The sequence below is a fragment of the Tachyglossus aculeatus genome, chromosome 10, assembly GCF_015852505.1.
Source record: "Tachyglossus aculeatus isolate mTacAcu1 chromosome 10, mTacAcu1.pri, whole genome shotgun sequence".
Taxonomy (NCBI): domain Eukaryota; kingdom Metazoa; phylum Chordata; class Mammalia; order Monotremata; family Tachyglossidae; genus Tachyglossus; species Tachyglossus aculeatus.
Window position 1 is genome coordinate 17549312 of NC_052075.1, and position 19472 is coordinate 17568783.

The 19472-nt window shown below is 46.3% G+C and overlaps 1 protein-coding gene across 2 annotated transcripts in view; it reads right to left on the bottom strand.

The window, feature by feature from the left end:
* SMIM14 (small integral membrane protein 14) overlaps positions 1 to 18441 on the bottom strand; it is a 38120-nt gene extending 19679 nt beyond the window's left edge. The window contains exons 1-2 of one of the 2 annotated variants that reach the window (XM_038752513.1): positions 18246 to 18441; positions 3460 to 3577 (exon numbers count right to left, since the gene is read on the bottom strand). In XM_038752513.1, coding sequence (XP_038608441.1) covers positions 3460 to 3534 — 75 coding nt within the window. In that variant the 5' untranslated portion in view covers positions 3535 to 3577; positions 18246 to 18441. The remainder of the gene's footprint in view (positions 1 to 3459; positions 3578 to 18245) is intronic. The other variant, XM_038752514.1, reaches the window with a different exon arrangement.
* Between the last annotated feature and the right edge of the window lie 1031 nt (positions 18442 to 19472).

Sequence of the window (19472 nt, forward strand, 5' to 3'; positions counted from 1 at the left end):
CGCTTCAGTCCAGCTTGCTCCTCCCAAGCCACCTAACTGTACTTGGCTCCTGATTTTCCTGTCGCTGACCCACTGCTCAATCCTTTCTGCGATAATAATAATAATTGTGGTATTTGTTAAGTGCTCATTAAGTGCCAGGCACTGTATTCAGCGCTGGGGTAGATAGGAGCTAACCAGGTTGGACAAGTGCACGACTCACGCGGGGCTCCCAGTCTTAATCCCCATTTTACAGATGAGGTGACTGAGGCACAGAGAGGTGAGGTGATTGCCCAAGGCCCCACAGCAGACAAGTGATAGAGCTGGGAGTAGAACCCAGGTCCTTTTGACTCCCAAGCCTGCGCTTTATCCAGGAAGCCACACCGCTTTTCCCGTCAGGGACCAGTCATCTCTCAGCTTCACCAACCAACACGTCGTGCCATTTTCCAATTCCTCCTCCTAGACCCATTCCCTAGCGGGGCTGCCACCCAGCCAGCCACCTGAGCATTTATAATAATAATAATAATAATAGCACTTATTAAGCGCTTACTATGTACAAAGCACTGTTCTAAGCGCTAGGGAGGTTACAAGGTGATCAGGTTGTCCCACTTGGGGCTCACAGTCTTCATCCCCATTTTCCAGATGAGGGAACGGAGGCACAGGGAAGTTAAGTGACATGCCCAAAGTCACACAGCGGACAAGTGGCGGAGCCGGGACTTGAACCCATGACCTCTGACTCCAAAGCCCGGGCTCTTTCCATTAAGTCACACTGCTTCCCCGTCATCGTGATTATCATGCTGTCATCATGATCATCTTTATCAAGTGACAAGCACTCTGTTAATCGCTGGGGTAGACACAAGACAGTCTGATCGCTCAATCGATCAATCATTCATATTTACTGAGCGCTTACAATGTGCAGAGCACTGTACTAGGCGCTTGTTAGACACACTCCCTGCCCACGATGAGCTTGTATCCAAACCCTGTCCCACACACAGCTCACAGTCTAAGACAGAGGGAGAATAGCCATTTTCATTCCCATTTTACAGATGAGGAGGCTTTGGCACAGAGAAGTCAAGTGACTTAACCAAGGTCACACAGCAGGCAAGTGGCAGAGGTGGGACGCCCAGCCCGTTGCTATTTCCACTTATATACATGTTATTACTGCCATTATATTTACTTTCTTTTCTTATCATTTGATATACTCTCCTTGTATATTTGGAATTAGGGTTTGTCTCCAAAGAGTTTTTAAGCTCCTCAAGGACAGGAATAACTTTTCACTTCCCAATGTATATTCCCAAGCACCGAGTACGTGCACCCAACACAGTAGGTGCAAAAGAAATGCTATTAACAACTTCTACACACAAAAATAGGTGTCCTTGACACTTATGAGCAAATTTGTTTGATACTAAACCAAATCATTAAGTATAGCATTACAGTCCAGTTTCCTCTAAAACAGATTTTTGGAATTTTTTTTGGTTCCGTCTCAATTCCAATCCCTCACTTCATGGTAGTTTTAATGACCATGAGGGTTCATTAAAATCTACGGGTAAATCATTCCTTTGCATTTTTAATGGTATTTGTTAAGCACTTTCTTTGTGTTCATTCAGCCAATCGTATTTATTGAGTGCTCACTGTGTGCTGAGCACTGTACTAATCAATCAATCATATTTATTGAGCGCTTACTGTGTGCACAGCACTGTACTAAGCGCTTGGGAAGTACAAGTCGGCAACATGTAGAGACGGTCCCTACCCAACAGTGGGCTCACAGTCTAGAAGGGGGAGCCAGACAACAAAACAAAACATGTAGACAGGTGTCAACATCGTCAGAACAAACAGAATTATAGCCGTATGCACATCAATAACAAAATAAATAGAATAGTAAATATGTACAAGTAAAATAAACAGAGTAGTAAATCTGTACAAATATATACGTGGCTCAGTGGAAAGAGCACGGGCTTTGGAGTTAGAGGTCATGGGTTCAAATCCCGGCTCCGCCAATTGTCAGCTGTGTGACTTTGGGCAAGTCACTTAATAAAATAATAATAATAACAGCATTTATTACGCGCTTACTATGTGCAAAGCACTGTTCTTAGAGCTGGGGAGGTTACAAGGTGATCAGGTTGTCCCACGGGGGGCTCACAGTCTTCATCCCCATTTTCCAGATGAGGGAACTGAGGCCCAGAGAAGTTCAGTGACTTGCCCAAAGTCACACAGCTGACAAGTGGCAGAGTAGGGATGACCTCTGACTCCAAAACCTGTGCTCTTTCCTCTGAGCCATAACTTCTCCGTGCCTCAGTTACCTCATCTGTAAAATGGGGATTAAGACTGTGAGCCCCCCATGGGACAACATGATCACCTTGTAACCTTCCCAGTGCTTAGAACAGTGCTTTGCACATAGTAAGCGCTTAATAAATTCCATTATTATTATATACAAGTGCTGTGGGGAGGGGAAGGAGGTAGGGCTGCGGGGGATGGGGAGGAGGTGGGAAGGCCTCCTGGAGGAGGTGAGCTCTCAGTAGGGATTTGAAGGGAGGAAGAGAGCTAGCTTGGCGGATGGGTGGAGGGAGGGCTTTCCAGGCCAGGGGGAGGACGGGGGACAGGGGTCGATGGCGGGACGGGCGAGAACGAGGTACAGTGAGGAGGTTAGTGGCAGAGGAGCGGGGGGTGCGGGATGGGCTGGAGAAGGAGAGAAGGGAGGTGAGGTAGGAGGGGGCGAGGGGATGGACAGCCTTGAAGCCGCGAGTGAAGAGTTGTGGCTTGATTCGTGGGTTGACGGGCAACCACTGGAGATTTTTGAGGAGGGGAGTGACATGCCCAGAACATTTCTGTACAAAGATAATCCGGGCAGCAGAGTGAAGTATAGACTGAAGTGGGGCGAGACAAGAGGATGGGAGATCAGATTCTTAAATGCTGAGGTAGATACAAGTTAACCAGGTCGGGCACAGTCCCTATTCCACACGGAGCTCACAGTCTAAGCAGGAGGGAGAACAGGGATTGAATCCCCTTTTGGCAGTTGAGGAAAGTGAGGCACAGAAAAGTCAAGTGACTTGTCCAAGGACACGGAGCAGACAGGTGGCGGAGCTGGGATTCGAACCCAGTTTGGGCAAGGAGGAGGCTCCAGCTCCAGCCTTGGCTATGTGGGAGCTGGAACTTAGAATAGATCACCCAGAGACCAGAGGGGTGAGTGTGAAGGTGGCAACTACCACTGAGGTTCACAAACCGCTTTGGGGGGCTTTTTGACTTTTTAACTGTCAGCACTAAACCTTTAGTTCCATTTGTGAGACAACCTGATCATCCTGTATCCTCCCCAGCACTTAGAACAGTGCTTTGCACACAGTGAGCGCTTAACAAATGCCATTATTATTATTATTATTATTATTTGAAAATTCCCGCTAGACACCTCCAGAAAACCTGCGTCGCCCTGTAGAAAAAACACATGGTGGAAGACCCACCATGAGCTTCAGGTACAAATGTATTCCTTACCAGATTGATAAGCCTCCTCATCGCGTGTTCATGGGAACAGATGCATTCACAGGGATCAAAGCCGCCTTCTGCCATGATTGTCCAGATCGTCTTTAAACTTGACGGCTTATACTTAGGCCTGGAAAAAAGAAGAGCAGGAAGATTGTGAGAGACCAGGTCCGCCCGTTCTACACAAGCAAACACCCAAACCAGAACGATCTCCTTGGCAAGAAGGGAGCAAAATGAAGAACACAGAAGTACCTAGAGAACTTTGTAGGGTACTCTGTACGCAGTAAATTTACAGCATCCAAAATTCAGAAAAGACACCCGGCGCGTAAAATTCCATTCTTTTTCAGTAATTCTTTAAGGAAGAGAGATTTCAATTTCCAGTTTCACTCTTTAGAAGTTATTCTTTCCGGGAAAATGTGCTTTTCAATCAAGGAGCAAAGTAAGCCTAACCCAGCGCTTAGAACAGTGCTTTGCACATAGTAACCGCTTAATAAATGCCATTATTATTATTATTATTAGTTCGGGGAATAACACAGGGGGCAAGAAGGTTAATATGATCTATCCTTGTATGTACAGGAGGCGGACCGTGACACAGTGGCGAAGCTTACGAATGTTTGCTTTTCCACAACCGCAACTGGGGCGTTTGTATATTTTATGCGCTTGCTATGTTCCAAGCGCTGTAAGAATAATAATGGTATTTGTTAAGCATTTACTAAGGCTCTGGACTAGGCGCTGGGGAAGATACAAGATAAGCAGGTTCCACACAGGGCTCACAGTCTAAGTAGGAGGGAGAACAGGTATCAAATCCCCATTTTATAGGAGAAGGAACTATAGCACAGATAAATGAAGTGACGTTTTTGTGGCCTTTTTTAAGTGCTTCCGCTGTGCCAGGCACTGTACTAAGCACTGGGGCAGACACAAGCTAATCAGGTTGGACACAGTCCCTGTCCCACGTGGGGCTCACGGTGCCAATCTCCATTTTACAGACAAGGGAATTGAGGACCAAAGAAGTGAAGTGACTTGGCCAAGGTCACAGAGCAGACAAGCGGTGGGGCCGGCTTTAGAACCCAGGTCCTTCTCACTCCCAGGCTGGGGCTCCATCTACTAGGCCACGCTGCTTCGTTCAGGTTCCTAGGACATTTTAGATTATGAAAGAGGAAGTTCTCGGCAAAAGCTGCACCCGCCGTGGTGGTGGCATATTTGCTAAATTGTCCTCTCCAAATGCTTAGGTCAGTGCTCTGCACGCGGTTAGCGCTCAATAAATATGATTGACTGGCAGCCCGCCCGGGGGGCAGACTTTGAATCCGAACTGTGTCGGGAGGCCCCCGCTGCCCGCTCGGACCCGGTTGGACATTTTGAAATGAAGACCCACGTACCCAGCCATTAGGCCTGCCCGCTCCATCGGCCTTTATAATAATAATAATAATGGCATTTATTAAGCGCTTACTATGTGCAAAGCACTGTTCTAAGCGCTGGGGGGATACAAGGTGATCAGGTTGTCCCACCGGGGGCTCACAGTCAACCCCCATTTTACAGATGAGGTAACTGAGGCCCAGAGAAGTTAAGTGAGTTGCCCAAGGTCACACGGCTGACAAATGGCGGAGCCGGGATTTGAACCCACGACCACTGACTCCAAAGCCCATGCTCTTTCCACTGAGCCATGCTGCTTCTCTTAAGCACGCTGCTTCTCTTCTCTTATGGCCGCAGACCCTTAAGGGGTTCGTTCGCCAACGAGCAGGATCGCTGTCGGCAAAGGGGCCATTCTTCCCCGGAGCCCTCCCTCCTCCCCCAAACTTTCAGACCTCGGTTTCGCTGACGTCCCACGCGCCAAGTCTCCTCCTCCCCCTTCCGACTGCTCCTTTGCCATCTCAGTGGTGGGCGCCTCTCGCCTCTCTCCTTCCCTAAATGGGGTTGTCCTGCAAGTCCTCAGTTCTGGATCCCCTACATTATAGGCTAATAATAATACAGGTATTTGTTAAGTGCTTACTATGCGCTGAATCCCCGTTTTACAGATGAGAAAATGGAGGCAGTGGCAGATCCGGGATTAGAACCCGGGTCCTTCAGACCGATCCGCTAGGCCACGGCAGTCTTCTCATACAAGCGCGGCTCCTTCTGCCTGCTCTCAACTGGCTCTGGGCCTCCCCGGGGACAGTCAGTGGTTGTGCTTGCCGTTAATCTCGGGAGAGTTACCTGATTTCGCCTCCTGGCCACAGAGAAGCTGCTGTGGGTGGAAGCATTTGCATTTCTGTTTTAAAACTTCCTTTCCTTCCTCCACTCTTCGCTGCAGAAGGTCTTTCGGATGTGCTAAATCGCCCAAGGGCCGATATGTACATATATTTTTTAAGGATGGGGTGTGAAGCAGCATGGCCTAGTGGGAAGAGCCCGGGCCAGGAGTCAGAGGTCCCGGGTCCTAATCCTGGTTTCACCACTTGTCTGCTGCGTTACCCTGGGCAAGTCGTTTCACTTCTGTGGACCTCAATTACCTCATCTGGAAAATGGGGATTAAATTCTCCTTCCTCCGACTGAAGACTGAGAGCCCTATGTGGAACAGGGACTCTGTCCAACCTGATTATCTTGTTGGATTTTTTTTTAACGTTAATTAAGCACTTACTATCGTCTTAATCCCCATTTTCCGGATGAGGGAACTGAGGCCAAGAGAAGTGAAGTGACTTGCCCAAGGTCACACAGCAGACATGTGGTGGAGCCGGGATTCAGCGCTTAGAACAGTGCTTTACACATAGTAAGCGCTTAACAAATACCATTATTATTATTATTCAAACCCATGACCTCTGACTCCAAAGCCCAGGCTCTTTCCAGCAGTGCCTGGCACATAGTAGTAGCTTAACAAGTACTGTTATCACTATCAGCGCTTAGAACAGTGCTTTGCACATAGTAAGCGCTTAACAAATACCATTATTATTATTATTATTATTATTATTATTACTATGTGCCAGGCACTGATCTAAGCGCTGGGGTAGACACAAGCTCATCAGGTTGGACACAGTCCCTGTCCCACAGTGGGCTCAGTCTTAATCCCCCTGTTACAGAGGAGGTGACTGATGCCCAGAGAAGTGAAATGACTTGCCTAAGGTCACACAGCGAACAAGTGGTGGAGCCGGCACTAGAATCTAGGTCCTTCTGACGCCCAGGCCCATCCCCCTCGTCCCCCCCTCCATCCCCCCCATCTTACCTCCTTCCCTTCCCCACAGCACCTGTATATATGTTTGTACATATTTATTACTCTATTTATTTATTTATTTATTTTATTTGTACATATCTATTCTATTTATTTTATTTTGTTAGTATGTTTGGTTTTGTTCTCTGTCTCCCCCTTTTAGACTGTGAGCCCACTGTTGGGTAGGGACTGTCTCTATGTGTTGCCAATTTGTACTTCCCAAGCGCTTAGTACAGTGCTCTGCACATAGTAAGCGCTCAATAAATACGATTGATGATGATGATCTTCCATCGGCAAGGTCACGCTGTTTCTCCAGCACGTAGAACAGTGCTTGACACCGTAGAATAGTGCTTGACACCGAAAGCACTTAAACTCCCATAAAAAAAAAAAAAGAAGGCAGGCAGTCTTGGAGCTCACGGGGGGTTGGGGGCGAGACTCAGGAACCTATCATTTACCCCAGATTGGCATTTATTTCCCTACACAAACCCTAATGAGTCCTGGCTTGGCAGTTTTTGGCCACCAAACACCATCCGTCAGCTTTCAGTTTGCTCAAACACACCCAATCACAGCCCCCAAGTTGAACCCTCTCTTCTGCCTAACAATCATGCTAGGAACACAATCTTCCTCTGCACTTTCTACTAGAACGGCAGGTTCCGTGTGCTTCTTCAATCCCAGCACGTTGTCCCAACTGAATTGTAACTCAGAACTCCCCACCACCAACTGTGTGCTGAGGTTGTCTTTCCACCTCAACCGATTCCTCTTTCTCAGAGAAAAAGCCAAATTTCCAGGGAGACCCTAAAAGGAGGCTGTTACTAAACACAGGACAGTTTCAGCTCCATGAAACGATGAAGTGACGGCCAATATTGCTCCTGAATAGAAGCAGAAGTTGAAAATCAAATGTCCGGTCTTGAATGATTCCATTACCTTGAAGGGACTTGAAGTGCCACTGTATCACTGACACAGTATACTGAATAATCACTAATAACGGTAAGGTTTCATTCTTTTAGACTGTGAGCCCACTGTTGGGTAGAGACTGTCTCTATATGTTGCCAACTTGTACTTCCCAAGCGCTTAGTACAGTGCTCTGCACACAGTAAGCGCTCAATAAATACGATTGATGATGATGATTCAGCAGATAATTGAAATGGCTGATACTAGGCACACCTACTTTCTCTCACCTCTTTCCAAGAAAATTGGCATTTTTATCCCATCTTATTTTCAGAAGTCACCAATGGGGCCTGAGCACCTAAGCAATCAGACTGGACTTTTCCAAGCTGGGGTGGGGGAGAGGGAAGTAGGGAAGGGAGAGAGTGAGTTACTTGTTAAGCACTTACTTCACTTCTCTGTGCCTCCGTTTCCTCATTGGTAAAAGGGGGATTGAGACTACGCTGGAGAGAGGAGAGAAGCAAAAGGATTCCAGAGGATACCTGCTTCTATTCCTACCTGGCCGAAAATCGTGAATATCCCAAAAATCAAGACGCAGCATGGCCCAGTGGATAGGACCCGGCTCTGGGAATCAGAAGGACCTGGCTTCCAATCTCAGGTTCTCCCAACTGTCTGCTGTGTGACCTGGGGCAAGTCACTTCATTTCTCCGAGCCTCAGTTCCCTCATCTGTAAAACTGTGAGCCCCATGTGGGACATCTGGACCGTGTCTTTGTGTTTACTCCAGGGGTCAGTCCACTGCCTGGCACATAGTAAGCACTTTAAATACCACAAAAAAAGTTTCTGGGGTTTTCAACCAATCAACCATGAAAAGGGGCAGACTCTGTGTGCGGGCTCCACTTTCAATATTGCTACTATATCCTGACTCTACCCTGATGCCCATCTTCAACCACTCACATTCAGATGGCTCCTTGCTTCGGACAAAAAAAAAAAAAAATAATAATAATAATAATAATGGCATTTATTAAGCCCTTACTATGTACTGTTCTAAGCACTGGGGAAGTTACAAGGTGATCAGGTTGTCCCACATGGGGCTCACAGTCTTAAATCCCCATTTTACCAATGAGGGAACTGAGGCCCAGAGAAGTGAAGTGACTTGTCCAAAGTCACACAGCAGACAAGTGGCAGAGCCGGGGTTTGAACCCATTACATCTGACTCCCAAGCCCATGCTCTTTCCACTGAGCCTTCTTTAAACATGCTCTGGGCTCCTCTATGTTAGGGAAAAAAACAAAACAAAACAAAAAATACTCTTGTGGACCTCACTGCATGACCCTTATCTATCATCCCATCTCCCTGCCGCCAATCCTATCCAAATTCCTCAGACGGACTTGTATACACACACTGCTTCCATTTCCTCTCCTCTGATTCCCTTTGTGTCCCACTGCAATCTGTAAAAAGAGAAAAAAAACCCCATCGATGGAAGCAGTGGAGCCAAGTTGGAAAGAGCCCGGGAACCAGAGGACCTGGGTTCTTATCCCAGCTCCACCACTTACCTGCTGTGTGACCTCGGGTGAATCACCTAACTTCTCTGTGCCTCAGTTCCCTCATCTGTAAAATGGGGATTCATCATCTCTTCTCCCTCCTGCTTCGACTGCCAGCCCCATGCGAGAACTAATGACCCTGCATCTACGCCAGGGCTTAGAACAGTGGTTGGCACACAGAAGACACTTAACAATGAGTATTACTGGATAAAATAGATTAATATAAATATATTGCATAAATATTTTATCCAATATGCCACTCAGACTTTGTATAACCATAATTTACCAGTTTGAAAGTCACCACAAGGGTTCGAAGAAGTAAAAATTAACTTTTTAATTACTACCGCATAGTTCAGTCGCTCAAACCTAGGTTTCTGGAAAATGTGATTATTTCATTCCTTTCCAATGCTAAAAAAAAAACCCTCCAAAATACTAAAACACCTATTAGGAAGAATTTTTATGCGTTCAAGAGCTTTCTGCCACTTCCCTCATCTTCTCGCCAGGACAACAATGGTCCACTCTGCCTCATCAATCGATTCTTAGTGACCGACACTGTGTGCCTGGCACATAGTAAGCGCTTAACAAAAACCATTTAATCCACGTCTCGTTAGACTGTGATGCCACGTCAGGAGAAACAGACGCGTGAATGCCTGCGGCTATCAGTGTGTGCACGCGTGCGCGCGAGCGAGCACACGCTATGACCCAAGTTCTCCTTGAAAACAGGAAGAATGCCATCCCTGTGATATGGGAGAACTGACTAGTTATTTGCGGATTACTTTAACTTGGCTTAGGTCATAGTGGTTGGCTGCAAGCTAATAAGTAGCCCTGCACCTGTAGCGCTTGGCAGGGAATGCAGTTGAGCGTGATCGTCGGTTCCCTGTACTTCTTTTTACCTTAACTGATGCTCGCATCTGCGCCCAAGGGCTAAACGTACAAAATAGGAAGTGAAAAATCAGTATGAAAATGAAAAACAACGAGAAATCGACTTTCTCCAAAACGATACGAAAATGAGGGGAAAAAAAAGTCATCGACTTTCTCTAAAATGAGAACCCCATGGATGGTATACTCTAAGTACAGGGCCAATTAAGGGCTCTAGTGATGGTGGTAGTAGTAGCAGCAACGTCAGAGCTACTGAGGCAAATACACTGTATTAAATTCTCAGATCAAGACACAAAACACTTTCCCAGCCGACAAAGAGCTTTCCCTCTAATGGCAGGGGGAAAGACTAGAATCAGGAATATATATGTATATATACATACATATTCCTATTTCTAGTCTTTCCCCCTGCAGTTAGAGTGGAATATACATATATATATTATATATATATACGTGTATATATATTATATATACGTGTATATATATATATATATATATATATATGAGCACAAACAGTTTAACAGCAGTCTTACTTCTTGTTTTCAGGGAGACAAAAATATTTGCAAACGGGAATTAGGAAAAAGCAATATATATGAAAGCAAATAGTTTAACATCAGCCTCATTTCTAGGTTTCGAACAGTCAAGATTAATCGCCACTTCAGAATGGAATATTCATTAATAAGATTCACCCGCTGTCTACTACTGCTATTCTAAATGACTTGGAGGACGTACGGAAAAAGGTTAAGGCATGAACCCTGTCCTCGAGGACATCAGAATCTGAAGGAAAAGAAAAGGAAAACTGATGAACCCAAATGCAATAATTATAAGAGTGTGAATCCATCGATGATACTTCATAGGCACTTGAAAGAGCACCATACTATGCACTTGAAAGAACCATAGTTAGGCATGGTCCCTGAGCTTGATAAGCTTACAAATACACTATAAATTAAAAATGAGGCAGTCAATCCAGTAATTTCAAATTTACCTACTTCTGTGCCTCATTCTCATCTCTCCTGCTGCCGACCTGTTGCCAACTTGTACTTCCCAAGTGCTTAGTACAGTGCTCTGCACACAGTAAGCGCTCAATAAATACGATTGATTTGTTGAGCGCTCAATAAATACGATTGACCTGCGCACACTTCGTGCAGAGCACTATACTGAGCACTCAAGAGAGTACAACGGAACAGAATTGGTGGACGCGTTCCCTGCCCATGAGCCCACAGTCCTTCTCCCTTCGAATTCGAGGGACCACAGCTCTCCCCGTTTTCAAAACCCTTCTAAAATCACATCTCCTCCAGGAGGCCTTCCACGATTAACTTCGAATCTCCCCAGTTTACCTCTTCCCTACTGCCTTTTGAGCGCTTCTGTGCCACTCAAGGGCATTTTTATACTTCTATTCCTTAACCCATTTTCTTTCTTCCTCCTACCTCTAATTTATTTTAGAGTTCACATCCCCAGCAATTACGTCTAATTCCGCTGTTCTCTCCCAAGCATTTAGTGCAGTCTTCTGGACAAGTACTCAATATCGTTGCTCGGTTGAAAAACCAATGAAAAATAAATAAAACATTTCCCCAAAGTATTTTTAATAATTCTGATCTTCCAAAGCAAGACTGATATTTCCTACTGTTCTGTAACAAACTTAACTCTGATCAGATGAAAGCCAAGGTTTTTGGTCTGAGGTCATTATTTGCTTTAAAACATTCTCTGACAACTCTAGCAGATTAAAGTGGTTATTACGGCTATGCTTTCATGAGTCAGAATTCCAAAGTCATACACTTCAGTATTTTTATTCAAAGGACTCTCTAAAAACCAAAGTAAATTGGCGATATTACAATCACTACACTATTGTAAATACATCCACTAACTTGGCTAGCTCTGCAACTTTGTGATTTAAAAAAACATTACGATGCGCAAAATCCATTTAAAGCCCAGTGAGACTGGGTGAACTCTTTCCGCATATTTCCCTCTCTTGCTCGAGCTTATTATCCTAAATTTCATTCAAGGAAAAGTCAATCATTAAATTACCGATCTGTTTGAAAGCACCACAGGAATCATTCTTCTACGGCTGGAAAGTAACTTCACAATAAGTCTGCTGCTCTGGCACGATCTTGTGAACTTTCACGTTCACTTCAAGAGCTTTCTGATTTAGTTTTCATATTTCTTTTACCTACAATGGGGATTTCATGGTTTTTTTTAATTATTCTGAGAATCTGTAAGAATACTCTGACATTCAAGGCTAAGATTTTGCTCCTTATGTGGTACAGAAGGAAAAAAAGTATTGCCAGATTTGTGGAAGGTATAAGGAGAAGCAGGACAACAACGGCCTGTTAAGTCAGGGTGCACTGTGAAAGATATAAGGAGAAGCAACATGGCAAGGATGAAAAACTCAAGTCCGGTGCATTGTGGAAGATAAATGGAGAAGAAAGACAACAGGATCAAAAAGTCACAGTTACGGTGCACTCTGGAAGATTTAGGAATCAAAACAAGGATCAAAAAGTCCGTTACAGTGCACGGTGGAAGGAGAAGCAAGATGACAAGGATTAAAAAATCAGTTACAAGGCACGGCATACAAGAAAGCTGAAGTCAAAACATCAGGCCAATTTTGGATATGTTTGTACATATTTATTACTCTATTTACTTATTTATTTTACTTGTACATATCTATTCTATTTATTTTATTTTGTTAGCATGTTTGGTTTTGTTCTCTGTCTCCCCCTTTTAGACTGTGAGCCCAATGTTGGGTAGGGACTGTCTCTATATGTTGCCAATTTGTACTTCCCAAGCGCTTAGTACAGCATAGTAAGCGCTCAATAAATACGATTGATGATGATGATGACTGAGTTATTACTCATGCCAGCGCTTAGAACAGTGCCTTGAACATAGTAAGCGTTTAATAAATGCCATTATTATTATTATTATTTTATTACTATTATTAAGAAATCAATCTTCCGCAAGTAAACATAATAGGGGCAACGCGGCTACAACCTGTGCTCAACTCAAGCCCTGGCGCTAGATTTGCCCCACATGCCAAATAAAATCCAGTTTTCGGGGAACGGTTGGGTTCACGCTGAGGTGTCCAACTCCTAGCAGGCCTCCGCAATCGAGCAAGCAATCCATGGTATTTACGGAGCGCTCACTGCGCGCAGAACGTTGTCCTAAGCGCTTAGAAGAGACGACAACGGAGTTGGAAGGACACATTCCCTGCCCACAACGAGCACAAGAGGGGGAGAAGACACAAGCAGGGAGTAAGCAGAGGGCCAGAAAAGCTAGGGACAACCCGATCACCTTGTATCCCCCGCAGCGCTTAGAACAGTGCTTTGCACATAGTAAGCGCTTAATACCAGCATTATTATTGTTATTATTATTGTTGTTGTTGTTATCTTAAACCCGACCGCTCAGACAGTTGCAAGCTGTCACAGTACAATCTGGAACCGGAGTTGAGCGGCAAATTAATTCATGCCTATTTACTGAGCGCTTACTATGTGCAGAGCACTGTTCTCCCGATCTCTTCTCTGTTGTCGATTCCTTGAAAACCAGTGTGGCGTTGTGGAAAGAGCCCGGGCCCGGCAGTCAGAAGGTCCTGGGTTCTACTCCCGGCTCGGCCAAACCGCTTGCTGTGTGACCCTGGGCGAGTCGTTTCACTTCTCTGGGCTTCAGTTTCCTCTACTGTAAAATGGGGCTTAAATCCTACTTCCTCCTACTCTGCCGTATGGTGCTTTCCCCAGCACTTAGCACAGTGCTCTGCCCACAGTTTAGCACTCGGTTAATCCGAATGATTGATTACAGTGTGAGCTCACGGGGGGGACGGGGACTGCTTAGTACAGTGCTCTGCACACAGTAAGCGCTCAATAAATACGATTGATTGATTGTCCAACCCGATCAATTTACATTTCTCCGGGGCTTGACACACGGTGAGGGCTTAAAGAGGCTGCCTAGTGGATCGAGAGGGCCTGGGTGCTAATCCTGACTCTGCCACTCGTCTGCTGTGTGGCCTTGGGCAAGCCACGTCACTTCTCTGAGAGGCAGCTTGGCTCCGTGGAAAGGGCCCGGGCTTGGGAGTCAGAGGTCGTGGGTTCTAATCCCGGCTCCGCCACTTCATTCATTCATTAGAGAAGCAGCGTGGGTCAGTGGAAAGAGCCCGGGCTTTGGAGTCGGAGGCCATGGGTTCAAATCCCTACTCTGCCAACTGTCAGCTGTGTGACTTTGGGCAAGTCACTTCACTTCTCTGGGCCTCAGTTCCCTCATCTGTAAAATGGGGATTAAGACCGTGAGCCCCCCGTGGGACAACCTGATCACCTTGTAACTTCCCCTAGAACAGTGCTTTGCACATGGTAAGCGCTTAATAAATGCCATTATTATTATTATTATTCATTCAATCGCATTTATTGAGCGCTTACTGTGTGCAGAGCACTGTACTAAGCGCTTGGGAAGTCCAAGTCGTCAACATATAGAGACGGTCCCTACCCAACAGTGGGCTCACAGTCTAGAAGGGGGAGACGGACAATAAAACAAAACACGGAGATGGGTGTCAAAATCGTCAGAACAAATAGAATAAAAGCTATATGCACCTCATTAACAAGATAAATAGAATAGTAAATATCTACAAGTAAAATAGAGTAATAAATCTGTACAAATATATATATATATATATACACACACACATACATATATATATATATACACATACTTCTCAGCTGTGTAACCCTGGCCAAGTCATTTAAGGCCCTCCTCCAGGAAGCCTTCCCAGACTGGGCCTCCCTCTTTTCCTCTGCTCTTCTTCCCCTCCCCTTCCCCACAGCACTTGTGATATTTGTACATACTGTGTGCAGAGCACTGGACTAAGCACTTGGGAAGATCATTCATTCATTCAGTCCTATTTATTGAGCGCCTACTGGGTGCAGAGCACTGGACTAAGTGCTTGGGAGGATCATTCGTTCATTGCCATATTTATTGAGCGCCTACTGAGTGCAGAGCACTGGACTAAGTGCTTTGGAAGATAATTCGTTCATTGTCGTATTGAGCGCCTACTGTGTGCAGAGCACTGGACTAAAAGCTTGGGAATGTCATTCATTCATTCATTCGTATTTATTGAGCGCCTACTGTGTGCAGTGCATTCACTCATTCCATCGCATTTAATGAGCACTTACTGTGTTACTACAGTGCTCTGCACATAGTAGGCGCTCAATAAATACGACTGACTGAATGAATGATCTTCCCAAGCGCTTAGTCTAGCGCTCTGCACACACAGTAGGCGCTCAATAAATACGACTGAACGAATGAATGATCTTCCCAAGCGCTTAGTCCACTGCTCTGCACACAGCAGGCGCTCAATAAATACAACTGAACGAATGAATGATCTTCCCAAGCGCTTAGTCCAGTGCCCTGCACACAGTAGGCGCTCAATAAATACGATTGAATGAACGAATGATCTTCCCAAGCGCTTAGTCCAGTGCTCTGCACATAGTAGGCGCTCAATAAATACAATTGAATGACTGAATGATCTTCCCAAGCGCTTAGTCCAGTGCTCTGCACACAGTGGGCGCTCAATACAATTGAAGGAATGATCTTCCCAAGCACTTAGTCCAGTGCTCTGCACACAGCAGGCGCTCAATACGACTAAATGAATGAATGATCTTCCCAAGCGCTTAGTCCAGTGCTCTGCACACACAGTAGGCGCTCAATAAATACGACTGAACGAATGATCTTCCCAAGCGCTTAGCCCAGTGCTCTGCACACAGTGGGCGCTCAATACGATTGAATGATTGATCATCCCAAGCGCTTAGTCCAGTGCTCTGCACACAGTAGGCGCTCAATAAATACGACTAAAGGAATGAATGATCTTCCCTAGCGCTTAGTCCACTGCTCTGCACACAGTAGGCACTCAATAAATACGACTGAATGAACGAATGATCTTCCCAAGCGCTTAGTCCAGCGCTCTGCACATAGTAGGCGCTCAATAAATACAATTGAATGAATGAATGATCTTCCCAAGCGCTTAGTCCAGTGCTCTGCAGAGTAGGCGCTCAATAAAAACAACTGAATGACTGAATGATCTTCCCAAGCGCTTAGTCCAGTGCTCTGCACACAGTAGGCGCTCAATACGATTGAATGAATGAATGATCTTCCCAAGCGCTTAGCCCAGTGCTCTGCACACAGTGGGCGCTCAATACGATTGAATGAATGAATGATCTTCCCAAGCGCTTAGCCCAGTGCTCTGCACACAGTGGGCGCTCAATACGATTGAATGAATGAATGCTCTGCACACAGTAGGCGCTCAATAAATACGACTGACTGACTGAATGATCTTCCCAAGCGCTTAGTCCAGTGCTCTGCACACAGTAGGCGCTCAATAAGTACGACTAAAGGAACGAATGATCTTCCCTAGCGCTTAGTCCAGTGCTCTGCACATAGTAGGCGCTCAATAAATACAATTGAATGACTGATCTTCCCAAGCGCTTAGTCCAGTGCTCTGCACACAGTAGGCGCTCAATAAGTACGACTAAAGGAACGAATGATCTTCCCTAGCGCTTAGTCCAGTGCTCTGCACACAGCAGGCGCTCAATAAATACGACTAAATGAATGAATGATCTTCCCAAGCGCTTAGTCCAGTGCTCTGCACACACAGTAGGCGCTCAACAAATACGACTGAACGAATGAATGATCTTCCCAAGCGCTTAGCCCAGTGCTCTGCACACAGCAGGCGCTCAATAAATACGACTGAACGAATGAATGATCTTCCCAAGTGCTTAGTCCAGTGCTCTGACACAGTAGACGCTCAATACGACTGAATGAATGATCTTCCCAAGCACTTAGTCCAGTACTCTGCACACACAGTAGGCGCTCAATAAATACGATTGAATGAACGAATGATCTTCCCAAGCGCTTAGTCCAGTGCTCTGATACAGTAGGTGCTCAATAAATACGACTAAATGAATGATCTTCCCAAACGCTTAGTCCAGTGCTCTGCAGAGAGTAGGCGCTCAATAAATACGATTGAATGAACGAATGATCTTCCCAAGCGCTTAGTCCAGTACTCTGCACAGAGTAGGCGCTTAATAAATACAATTGAATGACTGAATGATCTTCCCAAGCGCTTAGTCCAGTGCTCTGCACACAGTAGGCGCTCAATACGATTGAATGAATGATCTTCCCAAGCACTTAGTCCAATGCTCTGCACACACAGTAGGCGCTCAATAAATACGACTGAATGAATGAGTAATCCTCCCAAGCGCTTAGTCCAGTGCTCTGCACACAGCAGGAGCTCAATAAATACGACTGAATGAACGAATGATCTTCCCAAGCGCTTAGTCCAGTGCTCTGCACACAGTAGGCGCTCAATACGATTGAATGAATGAATGCTCTGCACACAGTAGTCGCTCAATAAATACAATTGATGAATGATCTTCCCAAGCGCTTAGTCCAGTGCTCTGCACACACAGAAGGCGCTCAGTAAATACGACTGAACGAATGAATGATCTTCCCAAGCGCTTAGTCCAGTGCTCTGCACACAGTGGGCGCTCAATACGATTGAATGAATGAATGAATGCTCTGCACACAGTAGGCGCTCATTAAATACAATTGATGAATGATCTTCCCAAGCGCCTAGTCCAGTGCTCTGCACACAGTGGGCGCTCAATACGATTAAATGAATCAATGATCTTCCCAAGCGCTTAGTCCAGTGCTCTGCACACACAGCAGGCGCTCAATAAATACGACTGAACGAATGAATGAACTTCCCAAGCGCTTAGTCCACTGCTCTGCACACAGTAGGCGCTCAATAAATACGACTGAACGAATGAATGATCTTCCCAAGCGCTTAGTCCAGCGCTCTGCACATAGTAGGCGCTCAATAAATACAATTGAATGAATGAATGATCTTCCCAAGCGCTTAGTCCAGTGCTCTGCAGAGTAGGCGCTCAATAAATACAATTGAATGACTGAATGATCTTCCCAAGCGCTTAGTCCAGTGCCCTGCACACAGTAGGCGCTCAATAAATACAATTGAATGACTGAATGATCTTCCCAAGCGCTTAGTCCACTGCTCTGCACACAGTAGGCGCTCAATACGATTGAATGAATGATCTTCCCAAGCGCTTAGCCCAGTGCTCTGCACACAGTGGGCGCTCAATACGATTGAATGAATGAATGCTCTGCACACAGTAGGCGCTCAGTAAATACGACTGACTGACTGAATGATCTTCCCAAGCGTTCAGTCCAGTGGTCCTCAGAGAGTAGGCGCTCAATAAATACGACTGAAGGAATGGTCCGCCCACAGTCAGCGTTTAACGCCCCCCCTCAGTCTTCCTGCCTCAGTTTCCTCACCTGTGACGACGACGGCGGGGTCCCCACCGACGAGGCCGTCACGACGCTTAGTACGGTGCCTGGCACGTAGTAGGCGCCTAATGAGAGACAGACGCCCGAAGAGGCCCGCCTTTAAAACCCCACGGGCTGTGGTGGGGGACTGTACTGGACGCCCGGGCTGAGGGCGACGCCACCGCCGCCCACGTCACCGCTGGCGGCGGGACCCGGATGTGGGCGCGTAACCGAACGCCGCCGCTCCGTCGGGGGCGCGCACGGCGACTGCGCATGCGCCGCCCCCCGTGTCCCCGCCCCTACGCTCCCGCGCACGCGCACCCCCCTGAGTCATCCCCGGGCGCTCCCGCGCATGCGCATCTCTCATAGGCCTGTGATATGTGCTGTGTGTCACGTGGCCTCATAGGCCATAGTATCATCATCATCAACATCAATCGTATTTATTGAGCGCTTACTTTGTGCAGAGCACTGTACTAAGCGCTTGGGAAGTACAAGTCGGCAACATAGAGAGACAGTCCCTACCCAGCAGTGGGCTCACAGTCTAAAAGGGGGAGACGGAGAACAAAACCAAACATACTAACAAAATAAAATAAATAGAATAGATATGTACAAGTAAAATAAATGAATAGAGTAGTAAATATGTACAAACATATATACATATATACAGGTGCTGTGGGGAAGGGAAGGAGGTAAGGTGGGGAGGATGGAGAGGGGGACGAGGGGGAGAGGAAGGAAGGGGCTCAGTCTGGGAAAGTATGTTTGGTTGTGTTCTCTGTCTCCCCCTTTTAGACTGTGAGCCCACTGTTGGGTAGGGACTGTCCCTGTGTGTTGCCGATTTGTGCTTCCCAAGCGCTTAGTACAGTGCTCTGCACATAGTAAGCGCTCAATGAATACGATTGATGATGATGATAGGCCGCCCCCAGTCCCCGGGCGCATGCGCACCTCTCAGAGCCCGCCCTGAATCCCTGGGCGCTCCCGCGCATGCGCATCGCTCAAAGACCAGCCCCTAGTCACAGGGCGCTTGCGCTCTTCTCAATCATCATCATCATCATCAATCGTATTTATTGAGCGCTTACTATGTGCAGAGCACTGTACTAAGCGCTTGGGAAGTACAAGTTGGCAACATCTAGAGACAGTCCCTACCCAACAGTGGGCTCACAGTCTAAAAGGGGGAGAATCAATCAATCGTATTTATTGAGCGCTTACTATGTGCAGAGCACTGTACTAAGCGCTTGG